The sequence below is a fragment of the Rhinopithecus roxellana genome, chromosome 19 (genome assembly GCF_007565055.1).
Source record: "Rhinopithecus roxellana isolate Shanxi Qingling chromosome 19, ASM756505v1, whole genome shotgun sequence".
Lineage (NCBI taxonomy): Eukaryota > Metazoa > Chordata > Mammalia > Primates > Cercopithecidae > Rhinopithecus > Rhinopithecus roxellana.
Window position 1 is genome coordinate 67,883,339 of NC_044567.1, and position 14,612 is coordinate 67,897,950.

At 44.9% G+C, this 14,612-nt stretch overlaps 1 protein-coding gene and 1 pseudogene across 7 annotated transcripts in view; both read right to left on the bottom strand.

Moving 5' to 3' along the window:
- The window catches only part of LOC115894812, a 42,983-nt pseudogene extending 39,527 nt beyond the window's left edge, over positions 1-3,456 (bottom strand).
- Positions 1-14,612, bottom strand: part of SPECC1 (sperm antigen with calponin homology and coiled-coil domains 1) — a 316,918-nt gene that overhangs the window by 204,797 nt on the left and 97,509 nt on the right. For all 7 annotated transcript variants that reach the window (XM_030923259.1, XM_030923260.1, XM_030923264.1 and 4 more), the window contains one exon: positions 4,711-4,846. In XM_030923259.1, coding sequence (XP_030779119.1) covers positions 4,711-4,846 — 136 coding nt within the window. The remainder of the gene's footprint in view (positions 1-4,710; positions 4,847-14,612) is intronic.

The following is a 14,612-nucleotide window of genomic DNA, read 5'->3' on the forward strand; positions in this document are numbered from 1 at the left end:
AGTCTTGCTCTGTCACCCAGGCTGGAGGGCAGTGGCATGATCTCGGCTCACTGCAACCTCCACCTCCCAGGTTCAAGTGATTCTCCTGCCTCAGCCTCCTGAGTAGCTGGGATTACAGGCACCCGCCACCGTGCCCAACTAATTTGTGTATTTTTAGTAGAAATGGGGTTTCACCATGTTGGCTGGGGTAGTCTTGATCTCCTGACCTCGTGATCCACCTGCCTTGGCCTCCCAAAGTGCTGGGATAACTGGTGTGAGCCACTACGCCCGGCTGATCTCAAATTTTTATATTAATATTTGATCATGGGATCAGTCTGTCTTTTTTTTCCTTTTCAACACTATATCGTTTATTAATGCAATATACATTAGATCTAAAATCTGCAGTTTCTAGGCACAATATGTTTAGATCTTTCAGATCCTTCTGCAGTTTTAGGTTATTTCTATAGAGGTACCTTTAAGTGAATGAATAACACATTCTATAATTCCTGAAAATATAGTACAGAGTGAAATGATTTAAATATAATTTAGGCACATGTTGATTATGAAAATAGATAATCTCTCAATACAATACTTCTCTGTCTTGGGAAAAATAATAAAGCAAAGAAAATAATTCATTTCTGAAGTTGCTTTCCTTCACTTGTAAAGGTCTGATCTCCTCCCACTATGCATATGTACCCTTTACTGTTAAGGAAAGCTTTGCATATTTAGATATAGAAGAATAGGGCTACATAAACACTAAAGATGTGTCATTCTCCCAAAGGAGACAAAAGTGGTTTTCAATGATTCCTTGCCTCATGTTGATGAGTCTGTAGAATTCAGAACCCTGTGGACACAGCTAATATCCCTGCTCTTAGGGCAGATGTAAGGACACCAGGTCATTGGTAGGGAGGTACAGGCCCTTCCTCTGCTGTTGCAGAGAGAAAATGACTCAAGAAAATTGGGCTAAAATTTGTTTAAAGAAAAAGACAGGCTGGGCGCCATGGCTCACGCCTGTAATCTCAGCACTTTGGGAGGCCAAGGCAGGCAGATCACAAGGTCAGGAGATCAAGACCATCCTGGCTAACACGGTGAAACCCCGCCTCTACTAAAAATACAAAAGTTAGCTGGGTGTGGTGGTGTGCACCTGTAGTCCCAGCTACTCGGGAGGCTGAGGCAGGAGAATCGTTTGAACCCGGCAGGCAGAGGTTGCAGCAAGCCGAGATCACACCACTGCACTCCAACCTGGCGACAGAGTGATATTCCGTCTCAAAAAACAAAAACAAAAACAAAAAATCAAAAAATGTAAGTAAAAGAATCAAGGTGCTGACTGATTGGTATTACCTCTTGGACCAGCCAAATACCTTTATTTTTACTTTCTATATATACATATATATTTTGGTGGCTATAATCAAATGTATGTTTAAAATTCCTCATTCCCCACTGTAGGGTTCTAGCTGCAATTATACTACATTGGCTTTTAACAGGCACCTCTACCATATTCATTGATATTGTGTAAGCTTTGATTGCAGTAGATCTGGATTTAATATCTATTTCTAAGCTGGCCCTATGTAAACTATTTGGTATTTGAATTAAATGAATATTAATGATGCACCTTGGCTTTTTGGTTTTGCAGTATCTTCCTATGCTTGTGCTGACTGTATGAGAAAACTAGGTGTTGAGTGGAAGTTGCCTAGAATAAAATTCTGAGAAATGCTCATTTATAAGTGTTGTAGTGATAGGTAAGTTCTTCCTCCATCCAGAGTTCCACTGTACCTTTGGAATGACAGTGATGTACAATGATGTCTTTCTTTCCACTCTGTCTCAATCAGTAAGAACTGGATATTACTTTAACTTAGCTAGTGTTTTGTTCTAAAAAGTAAACATTATAAAAATGAACCTAAAAAGAGTCTTAGCGAGTCTGAGCTCATCATATTCATATGGTGTGACAGGTATTTAAAGAGGGAGGCATCACTAAAGCTATTTATAAGCCTGAACAACCTTTTCAAAGTTTTCATAAAGTTTTTACAATTTAAATATCCATACTACATCTAGGTATTCAATAAATATAATCACATATGTTGTGCTTTCCATAAATTAAAATCCTCAAATGCATCTCAAACCAAGATGCTATTTCTACATCACGCCTATTTAAAAGCAAATATAATATATACTATTCCTGGTCATAAAACCAGATAAACACCCCTACCGTATTCAAAAGGCAACAATATCTAGTTTCCCTACATCTATTAAATGAGTGCTTTTCTGTTAAAAATCAGAATATAAGCCAGGTGCGGTGGCTTATGCCTGTAATCCCAGCACTTTGGGAGGCCGAGGCAGGTGGATCACAAGGTCAGGAGACCAAGACCATCCTGGCTAACATGCTGAAACCCCGTCCCTACTAAAAATACAAAAAAATCAGCAAGGCGTGGTGGCGGGCACCTGTAGTCCCAGCTACTAGGGAGGCTGAGGCAGGAGAATGGCGTGAACCCAGGAGGCGGAGCTTGCAGTGAGCCAAGATCGCGCCACTGCACTCCAGCCTGGTGGACAGAGTGAGACTCCATCTCAAAAAAAAAAAAAAAAAAGACCAGAAGGATCCTCAAAATTACACAGTTTCAGGGATGCTCCTTCTACATTAGAACAGAGTATCTTGACTCCCTGGAGATTTGCACAGTCAAGCACTGATCCAGAGAGATCAGCTTGTTCAAGACTTAAACAGCAAAGATTTGCATGTGCAACACTGCAGCAGCTTAAATTGGCCGTTTTGAAGTTAATGTATCGAAGGTCCAAACGAGAAAGATCAGAACCGCTGAAGTTCAAACCCTGGCATCGCAGTTCTGACTTGGTTGGAGTTGCTAGCAAAAATCAGACAAATTCCTTTCGGGATATTGTAAATGATCCTCCGGTGGTTGAGAATTCTTTATTGCCACTTCTAGGTGTTCAATCAATGAGTAAATACCAAAAAATCTTGCTTCTTCTAACACATCCAATAAATGAACGTCATCATTTACAATAAGCTATCCATGATGCAAGTAGTTCAAAATGGGTTCAAAGTACTCAGGACTTCGGTCAATTAAGAAAGCTCCTCTATGATCTTGGTTATTTCCCAGACACCTTTGTCCTTAAACACATGGGCCAGCATACTGTCAGGGTCTTTATTCGCTAAAGTGCTCTCTGTGGTTGTAAAGTACCGCCCTCCAATATTTAATGTTAGCCAGTCTGTGTGGAATCCTGACAATCCCTCAGGTGGCTTAGAATCTGTCTGAGAATCCATAAATGGCTCTCCTCCACACACAAAACATCATCATCCCTGATCAAAGCAATATCATCAATCAGCCCACCTTTCCCATTATACACACTGGTGGCTTTTATGCTGAGTTTACTGCTGACCACAGAAAGCAAATCAGATAAAATTCCATACACAGCAACCACCTTTCTGTTCTCAGGGCTGCCGTTCAGGAACGCTGTGACCCACCTCATCGTGCTGCCCCCGCTGGGTCCTGAGTGAACTGCCACCCTCCCACCTGGTCCTCCTCCCACCTTTTTCTCCTCCCACCCTTCTCCTCGCTCCATCCACTGGGATTCACCTCCCTTCGCCACCTTCCTGCACCTGGGGACACACCACACTCACTCTGTCCCACATCCGGGACTCGGCTGCTCCTCCTTCCCACCCTGCCCCTAGGCTCCTCCCAGTCTGTCTTTTTTTGAGTGGGGCTTTATTAACTTTTGGAATCAGTGTTAGGCTGGCTTGATAAAAATAAATGGTACTTTTGTTTACCGTATTTTAAAAACCAAGTGTGTGTGTATGTTTAGTACAATATCAGTGTTTACAATGGTAAAGCCATTATATAGAAAAACCAGGCGATTTCCCCTTATATCCAATAAAAGAAAGCCATATATAGTCTTCACAGATTCAACTTTTTGAAAACCGAATGAATTAAAATATACCTTTTGAGATCTAGCCTGAATGTGACTTTTATGAAAAAAGCACAAAAATTATAAGTGTACTACCCTTCAACACATTAAAAATTAATAATGATGTATTTCAGTTATTTTCCCATCTTAGACAATGTAGCAATACACTGAGGGCTGCACTGTAAGAGTTAGACCATGAAAGCTTAGAGTTATTATCTATATGCACAAAGAGAAAATTAAACAAATTCTTTGATATTGCATGTTTCACATGCTCTGAACTCAAATATAATGATTGAAAAACCTTTTCGGATTCTCAAAAAATGAGTAACACTGAGAAGGTTCACAGCTTCCAGCTGTCACTGCCGTCCAAGTCACTCTGAGCAGCCTTCCACAGCTGCTGGGCGAGGCTCTTGCCAGCTTTCCATAGGGTTCAGTACAAATATTAGACATCCACCTCTGCAACGGATTGACAGGGTTCATTTATTTCTCTAATGCATTCTGCATCCAGACAGCCCCACAACATACACCGCCCTGCCTGCATGTCAGGATTTCACACATGCATGGTGACAAATGGACCTCTGGAGGGACCAAAGAAACCACAGCACACCCAGTTACCTTTTGTTTCTCATCAGTCTGCCCACTCTAGATGTAAACTCCCTGTGGGCAGTGACGTCATCTGCCTAAAATAGGTCCGGCACAGGGTAAGTGGTCAAGAAATATCTGACGAGGGAAGGACTGGATGGGTCATGGGTCACTGAAGTGCTTCCATGTGGCCAGGACTGAAGGCCTGCCGGGTCCCGCCTGCCCGGTCCCTCCTACCTGTGCCACTCCTCAGGCGGCTCTCGGCGAGCTCCGAGATGGCTCCAGCAGTGGCGGTCTTCTTCAGGCGAGCCACCCCCGATGCAGTGGTACTTCCTGGCTTGTTGAGCGTGTCCTCACTGCTGGCCCTCTTGAGCTGAGAGAGTTGGAGGGAAAGAGAGAGGATGAAGAGGTGGTTTTCAGGAAGGACGCTATAAACAAGCTCCCATAGATACAGTAACAGCACTTTGAGTAGCATGATAGAGTGAAGTGAAAAAATGCAAACCTGTTTCTGTCATTACAGGTCCGAGTATGATCTCCCACGACTGTTGTCAAACAGCAGCATAAGACTGTGCGTGAAGAATACCATCAGGTCACACTTCAAGTAATGAGCCTAAAAAAATGTGGCTGGGCACCGTGGCTCACGACTGTAGTCCCAGAACTTTGGGAGGCTGAGGTGGGAGGACTGCTGGAGCTCAGGAGCTCAAACCTAGCCTGGGCAACACAGCGAGACTGTGTCTCACTATTTTTTTTTTTTTTTTTTAATTAGCTGGGCATGATGATGCCCAGGAGGCTGATGTGAGAGGATTGCTTGAGCCCAGAAGTTCAAGGTTGCAGTAAGCTATGACTGTGCCACGCACTCTAGCCTGGGTGACAAAGCAAAACCTTGTCTCTAAACAAAAATATTAAATAAAAAATAAATCTGCTTTGCTGCAAGGGGAAAAAAAGAATGGGAACCAATGAAAAAAGAACTGGGAGATAAGCAAAAGGCAGGGTAGGGCAATGCACAAGAAATTCAAGGACAACAAAAAAGGGCTCATGGCACAGGCCAGGAGGACGTGGAGGGAGAGAAACAATCTGAGTATCTGCTGTGGCCTCACCACCGCGCATTCTGTAGACCATCTCACACAGAAAATGTGTTCAAAGGTGAGAAAGGAACTTTCTTGGAGGCTGGAAGACAGAAGAAAGCAGCGCCCTCTGTTCTGGCTTTGCTTTCTTCCCTGTCATGGAACAAACATTTACTAAAAAGTGCTGAAGTCTAAGAAAGGAGACTCCTAAGTGATCCACACTTCAGGCCCAGAGAGATTACATTTGAGGTTAATGAGAAAAACCACAACTAAATTCTCTCAACCACTGTTGAGTCTTCATGAAAGAAGGCTCTGGAGAGGAATGGTGCCAGAAGACTGGAGAAGGCAGCTGCCCAGAGCCGTCTAATGTATCTGACATCCGGAGCACACAGTATGGAAAGCCCTTAAATCAATGTGGACATGCAGTGGGCGAGCCCCGCCCATCACACAGGCTGAGGGGAAAAGCCCTGCTCCATCCTACTCCACTGGCTTTGGGGTCATTTACTGAGAGTTAGAAGTTTAAATATTTCCACAATTTTTTAAAGTTTCCATCTTTGCATCATATAAATTTCAGGGTATAACTACCCTCAGCCCACCATAGCTTGATGGTGAAAAAACACCAACAGCAAGTGTTGGTGAGGCTGTGGAGCAACCGGAACACGCATGCCCTGTGGGTGGAAGTGTAAACTGGCATAACTGCTTTGGAAAGTGGCAGTATCTACTAACGCCAAGGCTGGAAAATAGAAGAAAGCAACGCCCTCTGTGCTTGGTTCGCTTTCTTCCCTGTCATGAAACGGGTAGGACAAACATTTGCTGAAAGGCACCAAGTCGAAGAAGGGAGACTCCTAAGTGAGCACAGCACACAGTCCTCTGTGATTCAGCAATCCCATTCCTAGATCCACACCCAAGAGAAGTGAGTACATAGGTCCCTCAAAAGAATGTTCATAGCACCTTTTTTATAGCAGCCCAAAACTAGGACACCCCAAATGTCCTTCAACAGAAAGGATAAATGCAATGGGAACTACACAGCAAATAGGAAAAAAAGGAATTACTGATACACTAATAAATGGGTGGCTGTCCCAGGTATTATGCCAAGGGAAAGAAGCAGACACAAAGGAGTATACACTGCCTGATTCCACTTGTATTAAGTTTAAAAGCTGCACAATCAAATGATGGTGATACAAGTCAGAATAGTGGTTACCTCTCGCGGAGTTACAACTGAAAAGAAACCTTCTGGGGTGCTGGAACGTTCGACATCTTGACAGGGTGGTGGTTACACAAGTATAAACAAATGTAAACATGCAATGAGCTTTATAGCTAAGATTAAGATTAGTGTACTTTATGGACTTTATTGTAAATATCCTGTGCTTCATTAAAACAGAAAAAGAAAATTGGGGTGAAGGAAGTCTGCAATTTGCGCAAAGTCCTAGTTCCACTCCTGCAAAGACTAGCCTTCTGGTTTTTTTTTTTCTTGTTTTCTTTTTTTTTTTTTGTAATTTTTTAAACTTTACTGTTCTAAAGTAAGCATAATATAAAATTCCCCATTTTAAGTGCACAATTCAGTGGCATTAAATACATTCACCATGTTGTACAACGATCACCACCATCCATCTCCAGAAATGTTTACCGTCACAAATAAAGTCTACTCATTAAACAGTAACTCACCATTGCCTTTTAACAAGAGGGATGATGGTAGAAGTCTTTTTATTTTTTAGAGACAAGGTCTTGCTCTGTTACGCAGGCAGGAGTGTAGTAGTTCAATCATGGCTCGCTGCAGACTTGAACTCCCGAGCTTTCCCACCTCAGCCTCCCAAGTAGCTAGGACTACAGGTGCACACCACTATGCCTGGCTAATTTTTTTAAAGTATTTTTGTTAAGGTGGGATCACATGGCTGAGCGCCGTGGCTCATGCCTATAATCCTAGCCCTTTGGGAGGCCAAGGCAGACAGATCACCTGAGGTCAGGAGTTCATGACTGGTCAACATGGTGAAATCCCATCTCTACTAAAAATACAAAAATTAGCCGGGTGAATTCGAGACGAGCCTGGTCAACATGGCAAAACCCCATCTCTACTAAAAATAGAAAAATTAGCCAGGTGTGGTGACGCATGCCTGTAATCCCAGCTACTGGGAAGGCTGAGGCAGGAGAATTGCTTGAACCTGGGAAGTGGTGGTTATGGTGAGCCAAGATGGCGCCAATGCACTCTAGCCTGGGAGACAGAGCAAGACTCCACCTCAAAAAAAAAAAAAGACAAGATCTCACTATGTTGCCCAGGCTGGTCTTGAACGCCTGACCTCAAGCAATCCTCCATCTCAGCCTCCCAAATGCTGGTATTACAGGTGTGAGCCACCACTCCCAGCGTGATGGTAGATGTCTTAATATTAGCCATGTGATCTTGGTCAAGATTTTAAAACAAATAATTAACTTTTAAAACAAATAATTCACACTAAAAGGATGATTTGTGTGCAACTCCAGTTACTAGATGTCAGCATGATCACATTTTGTTTTATCTTTTTTTTTTTTTTTTTTTTTTTTTAGACAGAGTCTTACTCTGTCAGCCAGGCTAGAGTGCCGTGGTGCAATCTTGGCTCACTGCAACCTCTGCCTTCTAGGTTGAAGTGATTCTCATTCTCCCAAGTAGCTGGGACTACAGGTGTGTGCCTCCACACCTGGCTGATTTTTGAATTTTTAGTAGAGACGGGGTTTCATCATGGTGCCCAGGCTGCTCTCAAACTTCTGATCTCAGGTGATCCACCTGCCTCAGCCTCCCAAAGTGCTAGGATTACAGACGTGGACCACCACACAAAAATGATCACATTTTCTGAACAACAGCACAGTTCCCTAATTTAGCAACTCGACTGTATTAGTCTGTTCTCATGTAGCTAATGAAGACATACCCAAGACTGGGTAATTTACAAAGGAAAGAGGTTTAGTTGACTCACAGTTCCACATGGCTAGGGAGGCCTCACAATCATGGTGGAAATCGAAGGAGGAACAAAGTCACATCTCACTTTGCTCCTGGTAGGCAAGAGAGAGCATGTGCAGGGGAACTCCCCTTTATAAAACCAACAGACCTCCTAAGACTTATTCACTATCATGAGAACAGCATGGTTCAATTACCTCCCACCAGATCCCTCCTGCGACACGTGGGAATTATGGGAGCTACAATTCAAGATGAAATTTGGGTGGGGACACAGCCAAACCGTATCATGGGCCAAACATGACACTTGAGTTGATCCAGAAGTCACACTACTGCCCCTCTTAGAGGAACTCTGTAAAGGTCTTGCCACTTCCCATCTCAGAGTAAAAAGCATTCCTTCACTCAAGCTCTTCAGCCTCTCAAACTATCCATCAGGTCACCTGTATAATACATGTTTAATATTAAATGACCATAGTTTATAATGTCGGCAGCTTTTTCTCGATAGAGAAAAACTGTTACTCACTCTCCCAAGAAGCACACTCAGGTGCCTCCAGTCCCCAAAGGAAAACCAATTCTGGTTTGAGACTTTGAAAACTCCCTAGATGACATCTCAAATGAAAAAGAGAAATCACAGTGGTTAAGGGAATTCTTAACGCAATAATGCAAGCCATACACACTGGATTCTGTTTTTCCCCTATCTGATTATCTGACATTACTAAAATCTGCAAGTCTGACTCAAAGTACAGAATTTTCAAACTCTACAGCAAAGGCCAAGAGAGGAAGGGCTCTCTGAAACCCAGAATAAACCGGGAAATCCAACAAATGAGAGCACTCCTACTGGGAACAGAAGTGAAACCCCCTCGGAAATCCCACCATAGCCTCTGTCCCCAGCCACCACCCCAGAGCAGCAGAGGTAGAGCTTGCCCTGCCCCCTTCCATAAGGGGTTGGTTCCTGAGACTCGAGGTCTGGGTGAGATGACAGTTGGAGGCAACACAGGACAGCAGTGGGCAAGCAGTGGGAGTTTTGCCTTTGGGGCACTGCAAAACGACCTGGCACGGCAACAGAGGTGGCGCCAGTCATGATAAGAACAGGGGTGAAGCAGTAACAGTGACTGGGGGAAAGCACAGGTAGCTGCAGCACCACGCTCAGGGCTAGAGGGTCTCTGGTGGGGAGTTAGCAGTAAGTGCTGCATCTCAGGGTTTTTGTTTTCAAGGGTAGGGAGGGAGTGGGAGATGCGAAAGAGGACTTGGGATCTGGGATCTTTATATAGGAGGCTCCCAGCAATCACACAGGAAGGAGGCAGCCCGGGGAGTGGTGAAGGGAGCAATGCTACTTCTTCCCACCTATATGACCCGGGGACCGATGCTGCAGTTCCTCAATTCTAAAATGGAGAAAACATTTCAAGGCCAAGGCAAGAGAATTACTTGAGGCCAGGAGTTCAAGACAAGCCTGAGCAACATAGTAAGACTCCATTTCTACAAATAATCTTTTTTAAAAATTAGTGAGGCGTGGGGCTGCTCCTGAGTAGTCCTAGCTACTCAGGAGGCTGAGGTGGGAGGATTGCTTGAGTTCGAGGCTGCAGTGAGCTGTGATTGCACCACTGCACTCTAGTCTGGGCAACAGAGTGAGAGCCTGTCTCCAAAAAAAAAAAAAAGAGAGAGAGAGAGAAAGCAATTGGTGTATCTCTAGAGTTGTGCCCTTAGTTAAGAATTTAAAAGGCTGGGTGCAGTGGCTCACGCTTGTAATCCCAGCACTTTGAGAGGCCGAGGCGGGCAGATCACGAGGTCAGGAGATCGAGACCATCCTGGCTAACATGGTGAGACCCCATCTCTACTAAAAATACAAAAAAAAAAAAATTAGCTGGGTGTGATGGCGGGCGCCTGTAGTCCCAGGTACTCGGGAAGCTGAGGCAGGAGAATGGCATGAACCCAGGAGGCAGAGCTTGCAGTGATCCGAGATCCCACCACTGCACTTCAGCCTGAGCGGCAGAGCGAGACTCCATCCCCCCCCCAAAAAAAAGAAAAAAGAATTTAAAGCATTTGATTAAGAACATAAATACGGCTGGGCGCGGTGGCTCAAGCCTGTAATCCCAGCACTTTGGGAGGCCGAGACGGGCAGATCACGAGGTCAGGAGATCGAGACCATCCTGGCTAACACGGTGAAACCCCGTCTCTACTAAAAAATACAAAAAACTAGCCGGGCGAGGTGGCGGGCACCTGTAGTCCCAGCTACCCAGGAGGCTGAGGCAGGAGAATGGCGTGAACCCGGGAGGCGGAGCTTGCAGTGAGCTGAGATCCGGCCACTGCACTTCAGCCTGGGCGACAGAGCGAGACTGCGTCTCAAAAAAAAAAAAAGAACATAAATACTGGTGGCTCTCATCATCATCATCATCATCATTGCAGCTGTTTTCCTAGTGCCCCTCCATGGTGGTTCTCCACCCTGTAGCAACCGAAGCATCTTCAGATTTACAAACAAAACTTTGGAAGGAGGGCATGAAGTATTACGCTGTGTTAGGAATCGAGCAACTTGTGAGCCACAGGGCCCTGGGAAAGTTATGATCTAGGGGCTCAGTTTCCTCACCTCCGAAAGAGAATAATTTTTTTCTTTTTTTTTTTTGGAGACACTCTCACTCTTTCACCCAAGCTGGAGTGCAATGGTGCGATTTTGGCTCACTGCAACCTCCACCTCCCAGATTTGAGCGATTCTCCTGCCTCTGCCTCCTGAGTAGCTGGGATTACAGGCATGCACCACCACACACAGCTAATTTTTGTACTTTTAGCAGAGGCAGAGTTTCTCTATGTTGGCAAGGCTGGTCTCAAACTCCTAACCTCAGGTGATCCACCTGCCTTGGCCTCCCAAAGTGGTGGGATTACAGGCATGAGCCACCGTGCCTGGCCACAAAACAGAAGAATTTTTACCACCTAAGATCCTTCTCCCTGTTTATGTCCTCAATGCTATGAGACTGCATATGTTTATTAGGCTTAAAGAATTTATTGATCAATGTCACTGCATATTGTGCACATGTACTCAGAGCACAAATAGCAGAGAATACAAAAATACCCCACGCTGTCTGGGTTGATTAGTTGAAGAAGGAATGTGCTGATGCTTTCACGATCCTGCACTGACTGTACTCATCACGCCTTCTGTTTAGTACATGTAGTGGCTGCTTTTTTACCCTCCTTACATCAGAAAAATTGCACCATTAATGGCCCATGGTAAAAGCCAAATATCGTACTAACCAACTGATCGTACCTCCACTTCAAACACGCTGATTTTTTGACCACTGATCCTAAAAGAGACTTTATATTCATTCCACAAACATGGAAATGCCACTACTCATAGCCTAGGGCCTGGCTGAAGCAACATTTAACACAGAAAAGAATGTGAACAATGGGTCCTGAGCAGAGGGTGGGGCTCCCTTCCTGCCCCTCTTCTGCTCTCCCCTTCTCCTCCAGCCAGCTCACCCACAGCGAAAGAGCCCTTAGAATATGGGGCCACCTAATATATTAGCTGTAAAGGCTGAAGGGGATTCCAGCCATTCAACAGCCTTTCAGTGAATCCTGCAGTGAGATAAAGTCCAAATTTCAGTGCCAGGAGGAAATGAGCGGGGGATGCGGAGGTCCTAGGGAGACAGGGGGGCACTCCTCCTGGGATGCCATGCTCCTAGGGAGACTGAAGCAGCCCTCCACATGTATGTGGGAGAGGGAGGGGAAGATGAGCAGGAGAAACAGCTCCAAAAACCTCCCTCCCTTCTTGTCACTGGGCCAGAGCTGCTTCTGTTGGGCCTGTGGCTTCTCCATTCCTGTCCCTCCCACCCTGGACACTATAATTCAGCTAAGCTTTACCAAAAACCCACTAGAGGCTGGACGCACATCTTAGCCCACGTCCACTTAGTAGATCTGTATGCTTTGTATACGGCATGAATGTCAAAGTAAATCAGGAGGCTCTACCACTCAGAGTTAACCACCTGCAGAGGAGGTTCCCATACAACCATGCAGAACACACTGAGGACAGCACTAAGCTGCAGAGAAACAAATGTGGAGAAAGCCCAGGAGGGGCTGGAGGAGTCCCAAGACCTCACAGAAGAGGCCATGATGCGGTTTTTCTCAGGCAGAGAGGGCAGTGAGGCATTCTGGAGGGGCGGGTGTTTTCCACAGCACCACCAGGCTGAAGACCAACAGGAGCCAGGAGGCCTCCACCCCACGTCACAGGGGTTGGGACAAAAGCCATGTCATGTGGCAGCACAGTTTAGTGGCCAAGGGCTCAAAATACAGACCACCTGGGTCTGAATCCTGGCTCTGCCAGCGCTTAGCTGTATGACCTTGGGCAAATCACGTCACCTCTCTGTGCTTTGGTTTCTTCACCTAAAAAGTAAGTATAGTCATGGTACCCACTTCAGAGTGTTGCTCTGAGGATTAAACAAGTTAGCCATGTAGTGTGCTTAGGATAACAGTGTCTGACACAGTATGCATTCAACAGATACCAGCTATAACAATAACAAATGAAAATCATCATTATTGTTTTTACTATTGTTATCCTGTAAAAACTAAATTCAAATTAAGGCAAGGAGGAGGAGGAAGGAGGGGAGTGTTTTTAGGAAAATATGAACGCAATGCAACGGGGATTCCAGAGAATACAACAGAACATCAAGCAAGTCATTAACCTCTCTGAACCTCAGGCTCTTTTTCTGGTAAATCCATCCAAGAACAAAATTCAGTAAAAATGTATAGTGTGCCTGCCTGTGATGCACCAGGCACAGCTAGGGATAACACACGTTTTACTCAGCTATTGCGTTCCATTTTGTGAGCCAGCCACACCCAGCTGACTCTGTCTTCTCTTGGGCTGTGGGATTTTACACTGCACTGTCGGTAGATATGGTCCTGTCCTTCCCAGGCAACAGGATAAGTGTGATGTGCCGCAGGCCAGTGCTGTGCCACCTCCCTCCCATAGGGCGTGGAGTTTGAGTGGCAGCAAAGCTTTCAAAGGGAGCACTTCATTTCCCCTGCACCTTCCACAAGGAATTCCATTTGAAAAAGACTGGTAGCTTTAGCTTAGAAGGTTTCCTGGGAGTAGGACATAAAGACAAAAAACTGATCCCACGTGTCCTTCGAAACAAACAGCTGAAGGTAACTACTCTTATTTTGTCACTGCTTTTTGGATGCAACATCAAAGGGAAAGCTACCAGTCTCAGATACGAATTCTTGCTCTTTCTCTATTCACCACTGCATTTTTGGCTTTGTGTCCTGGCCACAGCACAACTTGAGATTCTGGCTTGTTCCAGAAGATCTTATGAAGGTGTGCACTTCGGTGCTGCTTTGGTGTTTAGTAAATATCTCCACTATCAGTTTCACTGACATTTAAGCTGCCAACCACCTGTGTAAGAAAGTGTATAAAAGGAATAAGTTTAAATACCTCACAGATTACAGAACTAAGAAATTCCTCTCAGTTCCACAAAGATGCAGAAAAGAATCCATCACTCTAAAATCATCAGACATAACATAATCTGGTTGTTAGTGGTGGGTAACATGTTATGGTTGGACACTGCTTCTCAAACTTGAGCAGACATCAGAGTCATGGGAAGCGTTTGTTAAAATGCACCTTTTTCCTGCTCATAGTGACATGGGAGCCTTAGGATCTGCTCAGCACATTCCTTTTCTGCTGAAGCAAGCTCAAGCCAACATTTCATCATTTGCAACCAAGACAGCCCCAACTAATAGACCTGGGTCTCGCAAATGGCCGCCTGTGGCAACTGGAGCACTGCAGGTACTCTTTTTTCTGGGCTGCGCTCAGATACCATGAGGAGGATTTACAGAAGTGTCTGCACCCTCCCTGGGCTCCCATGCCCCCAGCCCCTGCCCTGCTTTCTTTCACTGCTCCTTCAGTTCGGGCCAATATTGAAAGTCAGGTATTTAGACACTTCTCAAAAGAAGACATTTATGCAGCCAACAAACATATGAAAAAAAGCTCATTGTCACTGGTCATTAGAGAAATGCAAATCAAAACCATAATGAGATACCATCTCACACCAGTTAGAATGGTGATCATTAAAAAGTCAGGAAACAACAGATGCTGGGGAGGCTGTAGAGAAATAGGAATGTTTTTACACTGTTGGTGCGAGTGTAAATTAGTTCAACCATTGTGGAAGACAGTGTGA